At 39.5% G+C, this 16,410-nt stretch overlaps 2 protein-coding genes across 26 annotated transcripts in view; one reads left to right on the top strand and one right to left on the bottom strand.

Moving 5' to 3' along the window:
* The window catches only part of EIF2B2 (eukaryotic translation initiation factor 2B subunit beta), a 42,380-nt gene that overhangs the window by 5,116 nt on the left and 20,854 nt on the right, over window positions 1-16,410 (bottom strand). The window lies entirely within an intron of this gene.
* ACYP1 (acylphosphatase 1) overlaps window positions 1-16,410 on the top strand; it is a 44,870-nt gene that overhangs the window by 24,104 nt on the left and 4,356 nt on the right. For 14 of the 25 annotated variants that reach the window (XR_002345570.1, XM_021098061.1, XM_021098071.1 and 11 more), the window contains 7 exons: window positions 2,062-2,160; window positions 2,843-2,928; window positions 3,608-3,712; window positions 5,165-5,237; window positions 10,827-10,898; window positions 12,423-12,534; window positions 13,544-13,703. Coding sequence is in view for 21 of the 25 variants with exons in the window: in XM_021098061.1 (XP_020953720.1) it covers window positions 2,062-2,160; window positions 2,843-2,928; window positions 3,608-3,712; window positions 5,165-5,237; window positions 10,827-10,898; window positions 12,423-12,534; window positions 13,544-13,703 (707 nt within the window). In the remaining 4 variants the exon portion in view is untranslated. Of the gene's footprint in view, window positions 1-2,061; window positions 2,161-2,842; window positions 2,929-3,607; window positions 3,713-5,164; window positions 5,501-10,826; window positions 10,899-12,422; window positions 12,535-13,543; window positions 13,704-16,410 lie in introns of all 25 variants that reach the window. The other 11 variants (XM_021098063.1, XM_021098073.1, XM_021098070.1 and 8 more) reach the window with 7 other exon arrangements.

The following is a 16,410-nucleotide window of genomic DNA, read 5'->3' as shown; positions in this document are numbered from 1 at the left end:
TTAAGTAAGACTTTTATTTTTCAATTTTCCAGTTTTTTTTTCTCCTTGTAAAAAAGAAAATAATCACTGCAGTAACTTTCAAAGTATTAAATAGGAGAAAACTCTTTCCTTTCAATAATGCTCCTGAGACTATCAGGTGGCTCTTAAAGACACTTGTGTTTTTCACCATATGTAGTTTTTATTTCCTGACTCATACTGAATGTTTATGAAAGGTAAATCTAAGGCCCTGGCACCTCATCTTCCGGAAATGCAGCTGCTTCTGATATGGTGACAAAAAATAACGATTACATTAAACTGAGATGGTTGTTGCTAAAACAAGGGGGGTGGAAATCTGGGCTGCCATGCTCAGCATAAGCATCTGCTCTTGTTAAATAAATTTAGATGCTTAAAATGCTTCAGCCCACGTAACTTTTAGATCAGCAAGTTCTTCTAGTGAACTTTTGAGGGTCATGTTAAGTCAGAGATTCATAATGAAAAATAGAGTATTGGGGTCTAGAAACTAGTTCTAAGAAAAGATGGCCCCTGAGCAGCCTCCATTCATAGGGAAGGCTTCCTTTCTGGAAATGGCTCATGTGTAGCAGGCCAATCAGGACATTGTTGAACCACACATAAAATGCCACGTAAGAACTGTTAAGAAGTAAGTTTACTTTTATTGCACAAAAGAGAGGATCTGTTAAAAAAAAGAGAGAGAGAGAGAGAGAGGATCTGTAAAGGTAATTTTAAGGAGTAGTGTCAAGTCTCCAAGCCCTGGTAGTTTTTTTCTTTAAAATGTCTTGAACTCTGTCCTTTATATTACTTCACACAACCTTATTTCACCTCACACTTTAATTTTATCGCTCTGAATTAATCCCTCTCCAATTTTTGTCCAACAGATTTTTTTTTTTCATTTTTTTTTTTTCCCCCAGGCTGCACCCACAGCATATGGAAGTTCCCAGGCTACGGGTCCTGGGCTAGGGGTCAAATCGGAGCTACAGCTGCCGGCCCACACCACAGCCATAGTGACACGGGATCCAAGCCACATCTGTGACCTACACCACAGCTCACGGCAACACTAGATCCTTAACCCACTGAGCAGGGCCAGGGATCAAACCCACATCCTCATAGATACTAGTTGGGTTCATTACCCCTGAACCACAATGGGAACTCCAAGTTTTGTTTTTTGTTTTTGTTTTTGTTTTTTTAATACTATCTTCCATCGTGTTCTAATTCAAGAGACTGGGCACAGTTGTCCAACAGATTTTTTGGAAATAAGTTTCATCATGTTTTGCCCTTGTTCAAAACTGTCTAAAACTCAAATCTGATCATCCTTCAGAAGTGAGGGTAGAATTTAGGCCAGATCTTATTGGACTTTGGAATTTAAATTGAAAACTTCTCTCTTTCTCTCCCTTTTTTTTTTTGCTTTTCAGGGGTGCACCCATGGCATATGGAGGTTCCCAGACTAGGGGTCTAATTGGAGCTACAGCTGCTGGCCACAGCCATAGCAAGTGGGGATCCGAGTTGTGTCTGTGACCCACACCACGGCTTACGGCAATGCCAGATCTTCAACCCACTGAGCGAGGCCAGGGATCAAACCCACAACCTCATGGTTCCACTGCGCCATGATGGGAACTCCTGAAAACTTTTCTCCACTTGTCTGTTCATTCACTCTCACTCATTTGTTGATCATTCACACTCTCCTTGGGGCTGCCACATTGCCAATTAATTGGCTTTGCTTTCAGGAGTCCACAGTCTATTAGGGAGGAAAGCCATCTAAACATAATTATAATATGATGAGATAAATGTTATAATACTGGGGACACACATATGTTGTGGATAAGAGACATGTAAAATGGGGATCTGTTTTAGGTCCTCATTCTGTCTGGTATAGATAAAAGGACTGAGCATTAATACTAATTCCTAAGTTAGAAAAATTTCATTAAAGAATATCTGACTCAGTCTAGTGTTTGTTTAGTAGTCTGCCTCATGTCTTAATTGGTACAGAAAGAGATTTTCGTGTAACTTAATTTTGTAATCATTTGTTTTTTGAGTTCAAATGTCTAGGTTTTTCTTTTTTATATTTAGGATCTCAGTACAGGTGTCATCCTTTTAGAAGCGACCTTGTTCTTCCTTTCCTCCCTAGAGCTCGGGAAGAGAGGACAGTGATGAGACAGAATAACAGAGGTAGGGCATTAATGGAGCCTCTTGGGACACCTAGTACAAACTGTGCCACCCAGCGCAAAGAAAACAAAGCAGGGTGTATTATTAAGCTTGATCAGTGCCAGCTGTGCCTTCCTGGAACCAGGACGTCCCCACGGTCTCGCTGAACAGCAGAACTAAGTCATTCAGTGCATGCATTTAGATCAGAAATTACTTTTCCAGACGGGGTCAATACTGGGTGATTAGGCACAGTCTGTGGTGTCTTGTGATTAAGAAAATACTTCTTATTTTTAAAGATCGGAGTTGACTCCATTTTGCAGTCAATTTATATAAGCAAAATTCTTATCTTCAGAAAAAGCTACAGACATTTATTATTTTTCTTTTCTTTGTTTCTAAAAATTGATAATGTATATTTTTACCTAAAGGAAGTAAGGCTGCTAATTTGAACCCAGTCCAGTTTCTTCTGGACTTGTATTCTGAAATATCTCTTGAAAATAGCTTAGAGAAGAAGCAGATAATGCCAGAAGATACAGTCATTGATTCTAGTTTAAAAAGTAACAGATCAAAACAATCTAGAGATACAGGCAACACTGTGCATTTGTAGCATATTGGAACAATGTGTCTGATCTTTGGTCTTGAGGGTGCATGAGATGCCATTCACCCTCTTCCCAGGCTCTTGATGTCAACATATCCCCTTTTGCCCTAGATACTGGGGGTGATGCTTTTGGTCACGAATCACTTCAGTCTTTGTTCTCAGAATGGGAAAATCCAGTATTTGCCCGTTATCCAGAGGTAGGTTCGCTTGTTCTTTAAAATTTTGAATTTCATTTAAATTGAGTATGGGCATGAATGACTATATTGATTTGTAATTATGAATAGAAAGTGAGCATGTTTCCAAATAATTTAGCTGGAAATGAATATTAAATGTAGAGAGGAGGAATCAGAACTCATAGCATTTTGGAAGCTTTGGACTAGACATGTGCAATCACTGTGTTTACCACTCTCAGAAATCCTGCCTTGCAGCTTTGGCAAAGAATTTAGGGTGGTGGTAATAAAAAGCATTATCTTAAGATGAAGCAGTGAATCTTCTGGAGGAACAGTTCATCATTGGACCCAAGTGTCTGTTCTCTCCTCAGTGAGTTATCACAGAATGTGCTTTGTGTGTTGTAATGAGGGTGTAGAGTAGATGAGCATTTGATTACTGATTCATCAGTTAAATTGTCTTCAAAGACTTGCCCAGGGAGCACAGGAAGTTGTTATTCTGTCAGTAATTTTGCTTATAAACAAAAATAATTATTTGAGTAATAACTCATAGAGCCTTTTGAATTTTTATAAGTTCCCTGAATTCAACCCACCTCTAATATGTTCTGTGAAAATGAATGTTTTTAAAGCACTTTGAGATCTTTGGTAAAACATTTCTGCAGACATAAAAGATTACAATGTAAATTATGTTTGTGCTGGGTCTTTCTAGGTTGCTGTTGACGTAAGCAGTGGCCAGGCTGAGAGCCTAGCAGTTAAAATTCACAACATCTTGTATCCTTATCGTTTTACCAAAGAAATGATTCATTCAATGCAGGTAAAAGATTGACTTTGAAATCTCATTAAGATATGTATATATAAGACCTAAGCTAGACTAACTCTTGTGAAATTGTTTGATGACATAGATCACTCTGGTCAAGGCCCATGCTATTTTTTGTTGGTTTGTTTGTTTTTAAATCTTGCTGTAACTTTTATCATCAGGAGAAAATGCAAAGGACTAATTATAAATACAAAGAAAAAAACGTCCTTAATGGTGTGAGCAAGTCTGGAGGAATGAATTGTGGATTCAAGCTCATGGTTTCAAAGATTACATTTTGACAATAATTTATAAGTCAACTGAATACGTTAGAGACATTGTCCTTAAATGTGCAATAGTGTCCCTTTTAAAATGATCCTGTATTGTATGAGGCTTTAGATGGCACAGCTTAGAGACCCCAGATTGAGGAGTTCCATTAATTGAAAGGACCGTTTGTCTCATCTGCTCTTCTAGTTTGCCCTCTCTCTACACCACTAAGGCTCTCTCTGTCTCCCTGATTGCAGTATGGAAACAAATTTGGAGCTTAGACTGATCTAGCTAGAGAGGAACCACCAAGGTCTAAAGCCACTGGTCGCTTTTAATTTACTGCTTTAATGAAGGACTAACTCCTCCAAGATGGTTTTCCTTGCTTTTGCATACACTTCTCAGTTTTCTTTCCAGCCCTATTTGTTAGCAGTCTCTGGTCATACTAATAATTCTCTAGGAGTTCTCATTGTGGCTCAGCAGTAACAAACCCAACTAGTATCTATGAGGATGTAGGTTTGATCCCTGGCCTCCCTCAGTAGGTTGAGGATACGGTGTTGCTGTGAACTGCAGCATAAGTCGCAGATGAGGCTCAGATCTGGAGTTGCTGTGGCTGCAGTGTAGGCAGGTGGCTTTAAAAAAAAAAAAAAGGAAAAGAGGAAAAAAGTTTTCTCTGGTCATATTACCCATTAATGAGTCAGCCTGAAGTTCCCATTGTGGTGCAGTGGAAACAAATCCGACTAGTAACCATGAGGTTGAGGGTTCGATCCCTGGGTTAAGGATCTGGCATTGCCGTGAGCTGTGGTGTAGGTCGGCAGCTGTAGCTATTTGACCCCTAGCCTGGGAGCCTCCTCCTTATGCTTTGGGTGTGGCCCTAAAAAGCAAAAAAAAAAAAAAAAAAAAAAAAAACATTCTGTTGGGAACATTTCAAGGCTCCTCAGAAGTTTTATTAGCATAACCCTCCTAGATGCCTCATTTGGTTCTCTTGTAGTCTCTCCTTTTGTCTTCTGATCACTGATCACTCTTCTTGCCCATTCTTTTATTCTTCCTAATGACTCCCTCAGGTTAATCAGCCCTTGTCCTCAGTCTTGGATATGAATGTTATAGAGCAACTGACTTTAAATTAAGTATAGCTTTGTCTCTCTATATATAGATAAGCCTTTGTTAATTTTTATTTAGTGTTATACCACTTATTTGAATGTATGACAGGTTCTCCAGCAAGTGGATAACAAGTTTATTGCCTGTTTAATGAGCACTAAGACTGAAGAGGATGGTGAAGCAGGTAAGAATGGAGCCTCAATAATCAGCTGGTCTTCTGCAAGCTTCCTTTTAAGGTTATTTATTTTTTTTATAAATACAATTTCAATGATTTTTACAGATTAGGGAAAACCAATCTAAATTAATATTATGAAACAACAGTTTTTAATTTACATTTAGTTTTGGAGTTCCCTTGTGGCTCAGCAGGTTAAGAATCTGGTGTTGTCACAGCTGTGGTGCAGCTTCAGTCCTCGGCCCAGGAACTTCTGTATGCCATGGATGCAGCCGGTAAAAAAAAATTTTTTAAATAAAATACATTTATTTATATTTAAATATTGATATTATAATAAAGTTTTATATACATACACACATATGATGCCTGTTAAATTATTATTAGTGGTTAATAATAGTGGGAGTAAGAATGGAAGTGGCAGAGGGGAAATTTGATCTTTTACTCTTTAAAATATTTTATATTGTTTGACTTTTTAATAATGTCTTAATATGTTCCTTTTATAATAATAGAAATTTTACGTAATGAACTCTTACGTAAGGTTTTTGTTTTTGTTTTGTTTTGTTTTTTTTTTTTTTGTCTTTTGTCTTTTGTTGCTGTTGTTGTTGCTATTTCTTGGGCCGCTCCCGCGGCATATGGAGGTTCCCAGGCTAGGGGTTGAATCGGAGCTGTAGCCACCAGCCTACGCCAGAGCCACAGCAACGCGGGATCCGAGCCGCGTCTGCAACCTACACCACAGCTCACGGCAACGCCGGATCGTTAACCCACTGAGCAAGGGCAGGGACCGAACCCGCAACCTCATGGTTCCTAGTCGGATTCGTTAACCACTGTGCCACGACGGGAACTCCTTATGTAAGGTTTACCAAGAGTTACATGTAATCTCTTGGTGACCTGCTTTAATAAAACAATAGTTTGTAAATAATAATATTAACTCATTCAACAAATATTGACTGAGTGCCTACTGCACGCCAGGGACTGCTCAGAATACAATGTTCAGAAAAAAATACATGCAAGAGAGCAGATAATTACACAAACGTTAAAATTTTAACTCTAGTGTTATGGAGGAGAAAGACGAGAGGCTGTAAGAATCTGCTTTGGGAGATTTGATTGAGTAGCGAGGTTAGGGAAGATTTTCTTGGTAAAGTGAGATCTGAAGTGTTGAACTAGGTAAAGGGGAGGGAGGGATATTCTGGGCAGCGGCAGTAACATGCAGTTTATGCCTTCCTCTCCTTCAGTGAGAGGAAGCAGGGCAAGCCCTTCCTGTGTGAGAGCAAGGAGACCAGGCTAGAGTAGAGGTAGGTTCAGTTGGAAACAACTGAAAGTTTTCTGGGCATGTGGAAGTTCACAGGCTAGGGGTCAAATCAGAACCGTAGTTACTGGCCTACACCACAGCCACAGCAATGCCAGATCTGAGCTGTGTCTGTGACCTACACTGCAGCTCACAGAAACGCCAGATCCTTAACCCACTGAAGTGGGCCAGGGATCGAACCCATATCCTCATGGTTCCTAGTTGGGTTCGTTACCGCTGAGCCACAGTGGGAACTCCATGAAAGCTTTTTGTTTTCTTTTTTAATGTTTGTTTTCATAGTGGCACTTGTCACATCACATTTGCATTTTGAAAATTCTGCTCTGGCAGCAGTGTGGAGCATGGATCGGGCGTGGAGGTGGAGTCCTAGTAACTGCAGAGAGACTGTTAGGAGGATATTGCCATATCTAAGAAATGATAACTAGAGGGGACCAGAGTGGCCTAGGGAGAAAGATATTTAGGAGATAAAGTCAACAGGACTTGTTGGTGGAGTGGATGTGGGGAAGGTATATCAAAGATGACTTCTGGTTTTTTTTGACCTCTGTTACTGAGTGGACAATGTTGCAGGACCAGGTTGGAAGAGAAGCAGGCAGGGAGGGTGAAAATCATGAGTTCAGTCTGAAATCCCTTTGAAATGTTCAAGAAGTGTCAAGAATGGGTTGGATATTACAGGTTAGGACTCGAGAAACATTCTGATATAGAGATCTAAATCTGAGTGGTCAGCATAACGTTGGTCTTTGAAGTCGTGGATGAGAAGAAGAGAAATTCTGAATTTAGACTAATTCCACCATTTAATAGCTGGGTAGAAAAGGGTGAATCAGCAAGAGAGACTGTGAAGGAACAGAAAAATAGGAAGAACACAGGCAAAGGCTGTGTTGCAAAGCCAAGACTTTGTACAAAATGCTGCCGAGTGGTTAAGTGAGATGAGGACCAAAAACATCCCTTGGATTTCCCAACAGTGGAGGTCAGGAACTTCAGCAAATAAGAGGTGTTTCAGAGAAGAGACAGGGTGGGATGACAGCCCCCAACAGGACAGGTAGACAGGTGGACAGGCTCAGAAATCTGTGACATGGAAAAGGGACTACAGGAGGGTGATGGTGTAAGAAGGTTTTTTTTTTTTTAATTTAATTTAATTTTATTTTTGTCTTTTTGCCTTTTCTCCCTCAGCATATGGAGGTTCCCAGGCTAGGAGTCTAATCGGAGCTATAGCTGCCGACCTACACAGAGCCACAGTAATGTGGGATCTGAGCCACATCTACAACCTACACCACAGCTCATGGCAATGCCGGATCCTTAACCAACTGAGCAAGGCCAGGGATTGAACCTGCAACCTCACAGTTCCTAGTCAGATTCATTAACCACTGAGCCACACGGGAACTCCTAATTTTATTTTTTAAACTGGGAGACTCTTGAACCATTTACAAGGGATGCTTGATCCTGTCAGGCCTGGAAAAGGCCAGATGGCTGAGAGCCCTGAGCATCACTGAGGGACTTGGATCCCCATTGTAGATGTGCATTGTAGACCTTCAGAGCCTCTGAAATCTGAAAGCCGTTCATCTTCTTTGATTTTCAAAATATGCCCTTTTATCCTGTTTACAATGTAAGTTTATTTTGTAAATGTCATAATGGATCAAAGGCAAAGTTCTATCATAATTATCACAGAAGTATAATTCATGAAGGTCAAATTTTGGTAGTTTTACTATTTCCAGAAAACAAATAGATTTGTTCCTAAAATTGTATTTACCTGGAATTCTTTATTGTTTAATACCAAAATCTCACTAATGGCATCTGAGATGAGAATAGCCACAAGATCTGCAGATGTTCAGAGAAATAGAGGGGACATATTTAAATTTCTCGATATTCTAGATTGTCACTCTGTTGGTTAGCTGCCACCAAGGAGATTTTTAGATAAAAGCACTTTTCTAAGTCAAGATATGTTTTTGTTACTCTTGAATACCAAAAGCAATCTATTCCTATAATTGACTTAATGTTTGTACATATTTTTGTAATGGACAAATATATTACTGATTTAAATTATGGTGAAATTAATGCCATCTAATAGCACTTTTTATGGCATGTTTCCACCTACAAAAAATATAACTGTTCAGTTATGATAGCATAAAGAATAAGCTATGAATGTTAAGCTAAAACTAGGATAGCATAAGTATTTATTCAGCAATATTTTTTGAGCACCTGTTATGTGCCTGGTGCATGCTGGGAACATAACAAAAATCCTCGCCCTTATGAAGTTTCTATGTGTTGTTTTGAAATATCAAAAATACAGCCCTGACATGAGTAAATTACTTTCATATATTCTGCTTCATTCAAGGAATGGACAACATCATGAACTTTGTTATGGATTATATAATCCTCTAGAATCAGGTGCAGGATTGATTTCTTAGGATTCCTAACTCTTGGTAATTCACATTGGCTCTAGTTTCAAGTTTGAGGTTACTCCCTCATAATTTATTATTTATTCCATTGTTTTGCCCGATACAGGATGTTCGGTATTCATCACAACCAGCTGCAACTCCTCCTAACCTCAAAGGAGTTTAAAATTCAGCATTTTGGGGCCTGTTCTGTGGTTACACATGCTGTCAGAAAAATTATAATCCATTTTTAAGTCTGAAGCTCTCATGCCATGAATTTGATGGTGTCATAGAAACAGCTTTTTAATCTTTAGTAGAAATAGGAACAACAGGCATTATCTATTTTGATCAAATTCAAGAGGAGAACTTTTATTTCAGTATAATCAATAACAATAAATGTCAATTCTTTGGCCAAAAATATTAAAGTTATAAGCTAAAAATATGTAATAATATAATTGAGAATCAGTCATCCTGTCAGTGAGAAAGAGATTTCCTGATAGGTTTGGCTTTGGGGTCAGGACATTCTGCTTCTCTTTCACACTTGAGAGTTTATAGCCTTGCTACTCAAAATCATGGTCTGTAAATAATGTCACCCAGGAGTTTGTGAGAATTGCACAATCTTGTGTCTCATCCCTAATCTACTGAATCAGAATCTGAATCTAATAAGATCAATAGGAGTTTCCTGGTGGCAGTGGGTTAAGGATCCAACCTTGTCACTGCTATGGCTTGGGTTGCTGCTGTGGTGCAGGTTTGATCTCTGGCCTGGAAAATTCCACATGTTGCAGGCGCTGCCAAAAAAAATTATCAAGATCCCTAGGTGACTGTCTGCTCATCAGAGTTTGGGAAGCTTGAGTCTAAAGCATGGCAAACTATGACCTAGGGCCAGATCTAGTAGCCATCACTGGTTTTTGTACAGTCAGGGAGATAAGAATGGTTTTTACTCTTTTTTTAAATTGATATATAGTTGATTTACAATGTTACCTTAGTTTCAGGTATACTACATTTTAAAATAGTTGAACAAAAGGCAAAGGAAGATAATATTTCTTGGGAGATTAAAATTACATGAAATTAATATTTTGGTGTCTGTAAGTAAAGTTTCATTGGAACACAGCTACAACACTCACATACTGTCCATGATTAAGAATGAGTAATTGAATAGTTGTGACAGAAACCATGTGTCCCAACAGCCTAAATCATTTACTGCCTGGCCTTTGACAGAAAAAGAGTGCTGACCTCTGATCTAAAGTGTAATACAATTACAGTCTTCATGGGTTTCAGAGTAGCTTGTGAATCAAAGTCAGCTGATTATAAAATGTGTGGTTTAATGAACCTTCATGGTATCAAAGTTGAATTAATAAAGCAAAATCAGGATATAAACATTAAGAATGTGGGGTTTTCACCTTGTTTTAGAAATGAAATACTAGTTCCCATCGTGGCTCAGTGGTTAATGAATCCGACTAGGAACCATGAGGTTGTGGGTTCGATCCCTGGCCTTGCTCAGTGGGTTAACAATCCGGCGTTGCCGTGAGCTGTGGTATAGGTCGCAGACGCGGCTCAGATCCTGTGTTGCTGTGGTCTGGCGAAGGCTGGCAGCTACAGCTCTGATTAGACCCCTAGCCTGGGAAAACTCCATATGCCGCGGGAGCGGCCCAAGAAATGGCAAAAAAAAAAAAAAAGAAAAGAAAAAAAGAAATGAAATACTAATGAACTAATGAGTTTTTCATCAGGGGATACATTTGTTGTAGTTTTTCCTATAGTTTCAACTTTTTAGGAAACAAAAGAAATAGTTGTGACTCTTCAGTTTGTGTGCTTCTCTTAGCTCATGTTGTTAAATAGTTTGAATTAACCTTTTGCTCCCTCACCACAACATGATTATTTTAATCTTGAGCTGAGAATTTGAAATCCTGGTCCTCCTTGCTGGTCTTCTAGGTGGAAACCTGCTAGTCTTAGTGGACCAGCACGCCGCCCATGAGCGCATCCGCCTGGAGCAGCTGATTGCTGGTAAGAATCTCCTGAGGTCTAGGAAAGCTTGGAGACTCCCCGGCAGAATTAATGTACCTGAAGGAGTTTTTCCAACTGTGACTATTGAGAAAAAAGATTAATTATAGTTTAAAAAATTAATGAAAAAATTAAGCTGGAGTCTGCTGGCTCAGGTTCTTTTATAACTGAAAGTACACAGTAATTCACTTTACTCATTCAAACACATGGGCCTTACTTATGTGGGCAGAGGCATATTTGCCATCTATTTATCATCAGCCCTAAGGATCAGGCTACTTTATTACGACAGTATGCCCGTGGGATCTCCCTTCTTCACAGTTCATCAAGTAGAGACCACCAGTACCTCAGAAGGCCCAACATTTTTGTTTTTATCTTAAAATGTAATTGTTTTTGAATAGGTAGTATAATCAAATCGGTTCCAATCGGAAAGGTGCAGAAGAATATAATAAAGTCTCCTTTCTACCTTTGTCCTTCATCCCACCCAGTTTCTCTCCCCAGAGGTAACCTGTATCACTAATTCATTATGTATTCTTCCAAAGTCAATGTGTGCTTTTTAACCTTTGCCACCCTTTTTTTCTCATCATGAGGTAGTGTTTCCCCAAGATGTAAAATGCCAAGAAAAATCTTTATTCCTGTGGTCAAATAATAAAAAATAAAAATAACAAAACCCTGGAATGTTAAAGAGTTAGGTGAGGACCTAGGGAGGTATAGCAGTAGAATGGCAATGATGTTACTTCCGTCCTCATTTTTCCTTGTAAAATAAGTTGGGAAAGATACAGTAAAAGCAGGGTTAGAAAAGCTTCCTTGCTATAGGCCCTGGGCCATTTGAGAACAGTACTGACCAGTTTTCTTCAGAGACTGGGAAATCCCTCTAAAGGAATGGGGAAGGCTTCTTGAGCCATTGGGTTGTGTAGTAAACCCCTCGTATCTCCCCAGTAATCCACCATAGTCAGCCTTTGTTACTGATACTACATCTGTCGCCTATCTGTAGGAACATTGCATTTGTTCATTTGAATGTAAGATTTAAGTCTTATATTTCTTATTTAAGAAAATACTGCTAGGATTTCCTGTGGTGGCGCAGTAGTTAATGAATCCGACTAGGAACCATAGGGTTGCAGGTTCGATCCCTGGCCTTGCTCAGTGGGTTGAGGATCTGGCATTGCCGTGAGCTGTGGTGTAGGTCGCAGACGCAGCTCAGATCCCGTGTTGCTGTGGCTGTGGTGTAGGCTGGTGGCTACAGCTCTGATTCGACCCCTAGCCTGGGAACCTCCATATGCCACGGGAGTGGCCCCAGAAAAGGCAAAAAGACAAAAAAAAAAAAAAAAAAGAAAAAGAAAATACTGCTAAAATGAATAAACAAACTAGATAGTTATTAGTCTGACTTTAATGGAAATTCAAAGCCAAAAATTGAACATTGAACTGAACACCGCTAAGCACTGTAATAATTCCATGACTGTGTCTTCATTTTTATCTGAATCTAGAAGACTTCACCTCCTGCCCTTAACCCATTCAACTTTCTCTCAATAGATTCCTATGAGAAGCAACAGGCACAAGGCTCTGGTCGGAAAAAATTATTGTCTTCCACTGTAAATCCTCCGCTAGAGATACCAGTGACTGAGGAACAAAGGAGACTCTTACGGTTAGTGCCACCACGAGGATGTGATGTTGCTAATGTACATTTGCACAATAATTCTGTGAGGTGTGAGCATAACTGTTGTTCCTTTGTTCGGATGAGGCACTGAGACCAAGAGATTATATGACTTGTTCAAGGTCATAACAAATATTAAGAGGTAGAGCAGGCACTCAGATGCAGGTCTTCTGACTCTAAATGTTGATCTTTCCACTATATCACAGCTGTTGAGTATAGGATAGCATTTCCCTGATAATTTTTTCCAGCAGTTGGCTTAGAATCCTCTTAGCATTTCTTGGAACAGTCTGTATTTATGCCGTGCTGTTTCTGAAAGCAGGGTTGCTGCAGTAATTGCTTCCATTCTGCCTTGCCTTGGTGCATTCTAGATTCTTAGTTTTCACTACCATAATCATACTGGGAAGAAAGTAAAACACTGGGCCACAAGGAAGGGGCAAATCATGTAGTGAGTCACAAGATAGGATGTATCCCCTTTGGGGGAGGGGCAGCACAAATTATTGAAAATGAAAAAGAGAATTGTCTCTGAATTTATTTAAGGTTTGGGAATATGCCACTGCCAATACATCTTTTTCCCTGGGGCATAATTTATATTAGAGGCAGATCCATTTATTTACATCCCGTTCATCAGGACTTCTCAGTTCCTGGGGCTGTTAATTACCTCCTGGCTTTAATGCTGATTCAAAACATTCTCAGTCCTTTTACTTTTGCCAAACTTCTATAAGTGCCAGCAAGAAGTTAGCGATTTCTCAGTGAAGAATGAAAATTTAGGAACAAGACACAGAAACAAATTGATTCTCTCAGTGGAAAAAAAAAAAAAATGAATGTTACTATAATTCAGGGAGGAAATTGATACTAAAATCCTAAACAAACAATCATAATGTGAGAAAAACAGTACAATTTTCAAAGCTTGGGGCAGCTTTTGAGAAACTATCAAGTATTTGGAACCAATACTGAAATGTGAATAAAGTAGTTTTTTTTACATTTGAGGTTATCTCTTCAGGTGTTACCACAAAAATCTGGAAGATCTGGGCCTTGAAATTATATTTCCAGACACTAGCGATCGTCTGGTCCTTGTAGGAAAAGTTCCACTCTGTTTTGTAGAAAGAGAAGCCAATGAACTTCGAAGAGGAAGATCTACTGTGACCAAGAGCATTGTGGAGGTAAGACACAGCTGCAGATGCTGAGAAAACTGCTGAGTGCTAATAACCTCCTAGTTTGTTTAGAAATTCTCCATATTCACCTTTTATTCAGCAAGCATTTGTGAAATACCTGCTGAGTGCCATGTGCTAGAGATTAAAAGATGAATTAGCTCGAGGTGAGGAAGAAGCCCATTTAAATAGTTATACTACAGTGAAATTTGGCCGGTAGAGGTGTTATGGGAGTTCCCGTCATGGCTCAGCAGTAATGAACCCGACTAGTATCCATGAGGATGTGGGTTTAATCCCTGGCCTCACTCATTGGGTAAGGGATCTGGCATTGCCATGACCTGTGGTGTAGGTTGCAGACACAGCTTGGATCCAGTGTCGCTGTGGCATCGGCTGGCAGCTACAGCTCCGATTCGACCACTTGCCCTGGGAACCTCCATATGCTGCAGGTGAGGCCCTAAAGAGACAAAAACAAACAAATAAAACAAAGTATTATGGAAACGCAGAATGTTTACTGTGCCTAGGAGAATGAAGGTCAAGAAAACCGTCACAGAAAAGCTATTTTTTTTTTTTTTTTTTTTTAAGGAAAAGTCTTGTAGAACAGTAGGAGCCTATTAGGTACAGAAGAGGGGAGAAGGTCATTCTAGACAGAATAACAAATATCAGAGACTTGAAGCAGATCCTGTCTTTAGGGAACTACCAATATACATGGCTTTGATCAGACCACCTCTGCTTGGCTTTCAGCTGTGCTCTCTTTTCCCAACAGGGCTTATTTTCTCCAAGCCTCCTCCTTTAAATTGTCTTAAATCCAAAAGATAGGATCTGTTAGAATCTTTTATTGTAATTCAATCCTTAAGTATTTAACCAGAAAATTATAATGAAAACTTTTCCTAAAGTGACTTCAAAGCCTACTGGTAAGAAGTTTACCTCAAATTGAAACAAGACTTAAGGTTTCAGAAAATCTTGATTATGTTAAGTCAGGCTGATCAGGAGAGATTTTGTTGATTCTGAGGGCAGCCGGAACAGTTCTGGCATCTTGAAGAAGAGGTAGTTACTTGGATCCTAGCAGTTGAAAGATCACTAAGACATCTTTCTATAAGGTTCTGTCCTCCAGCCTAATGAATGAGCATTAATATTAAGTTATCAAGCATTAATTGAATGATTGAAATATGAAATGAGGAGTTCCCGTCATGGCTCAGTGGTTAACGAATCCAACTAGGAACCATGAGGTTGCAGGTTTGATCCCTGGCCTCACTCAGTGGGTTAAGGATCCGGTGTTGCCATGAGCTGGGGTGTAGGTGGCAGATGAGGCTCGGATCCGGAGTTGCTGTGGCTCTGGCCTAGGCTGACAGCTACAGCTCCGATTAGACCCCTAGCCTGGGAACCTCCATATGCCGCGGGAGTGGCCCTAGAAAAAGGCAAAAAGACAAAAAAAAAAAAAAAGAAAGAAAGAAAAGAAATGAAATGAACAGAGAATAAATGGGTCTCCCTTTCTCCAGGCTTACAGACTGATGTTTTACAAGTCCCAGACAATGAGCACAAGAGAGAACAGCAAAGAAGTTAGGTTTGATCTCTACCTACACTAAACTTCGTTAGTGGGTCAGGTATTCTGAGATGTCTTTCTGTTTAGGTTTGTTTGGGAAAATACAACTTAAAAAATATAGTATCTACCCCCTAGCTTTTGGTGACTGTGCTCACTTATAAGTATGGTGGACTAGCGTGTAAATGAGGGATGGGAGGGAATTTTCAGAGTCCGGTTTAAAAAGAAGTCTATCATGTCGCAATCTTAGGAAACTAACTTACACAGAGAGATTCCCAGAAGTAAAGAAATCCTGTTTTCTTATAAAGAAATGATTAAATGTGCCATATCTCAAAACAATTTTTAACCTCCAGAGGTCAAACAAATTAGCAGCATGAAATAGTGTCTGCTTTAAATTTCTTTAGTTCTTTTGTAAATATTAACATCTGCAGGAAGGAGTTCCCTTCATGGCACAGCAAAAACAAATCTGACTAGTATCCATGAGGATGTGGGTTCGATCCCTGGCCTTGCTCAGTGGGTCAGCAGTCCAGCATTGCTGTGAGCTGTGGCGTAGGTCGCAGATGCAGCTTGGATCCTGCGTTGCTATTGCTGTGGCTGTGGCACAGGCAGCAGCTATAGCTCTGATTCGACCCCTAGTCTGGGAACCTCCATATGCCTCAAGTGAGGCCCTAAAAAGCAAAAAAAAAAAAAAAATCTGCAGAAATATAACTATTGAAAAGGCTACCCTAGGGACAGAGATACGCAAAGGAGGAAAAAATGTCTCAACAAAGTGCCTCAGAGAATAAGCTTTTTGACTTGAAGGGAATTGTCACTAAAAAAAAAAAAAAAAGGCCTGCAGGAACTAAGTGACTGCTTCTGTTTATGATATTTACGCAAGTGATGGTTGTTGTGTATTTATGCTGTTTTTGTGCAGTATTACATGTGTTCTGGCTAAGGTTATAAAATACAAACAGACAGCTTCTTAGTGAGAAACCTCCCTGATATTTAGTTGAGTCATTAAGGCCGCCAGTTACATAATCTCATGCGTTGATGAGCTTCTCTAGAGGAAACTTCAGTAGCTAAATATATTCTCTGTTCAGCAAGAGTTCTTTCAGTTATCCTGGTATTTTATATTCAGCGTGCCTTACAACAAATACATGATTTGTACCCAAGTGCTGTATTGCTGGAACTCTCTTAAGAAGC

The sequence above is a fragment of the Sus scrofa genome, chromosome 7 (genome assembly GCF_000003025.6).
Source record: "Sus scrofa isolate TJ Tabasco breed Duroc chromosome 7, Sscrofa11.1, whole genome shotgun sequence".
Lineage (NCBI taxonomy): Eukaryota > Metazoa > Chordata > Mammalia > Artiodactyla > Suidae > Sus > Sus scrofa.
Note: the sequence above shows the minus strand (reverse complement) of the source record. Positions and strands in the feature narration are given on the sequence as shown.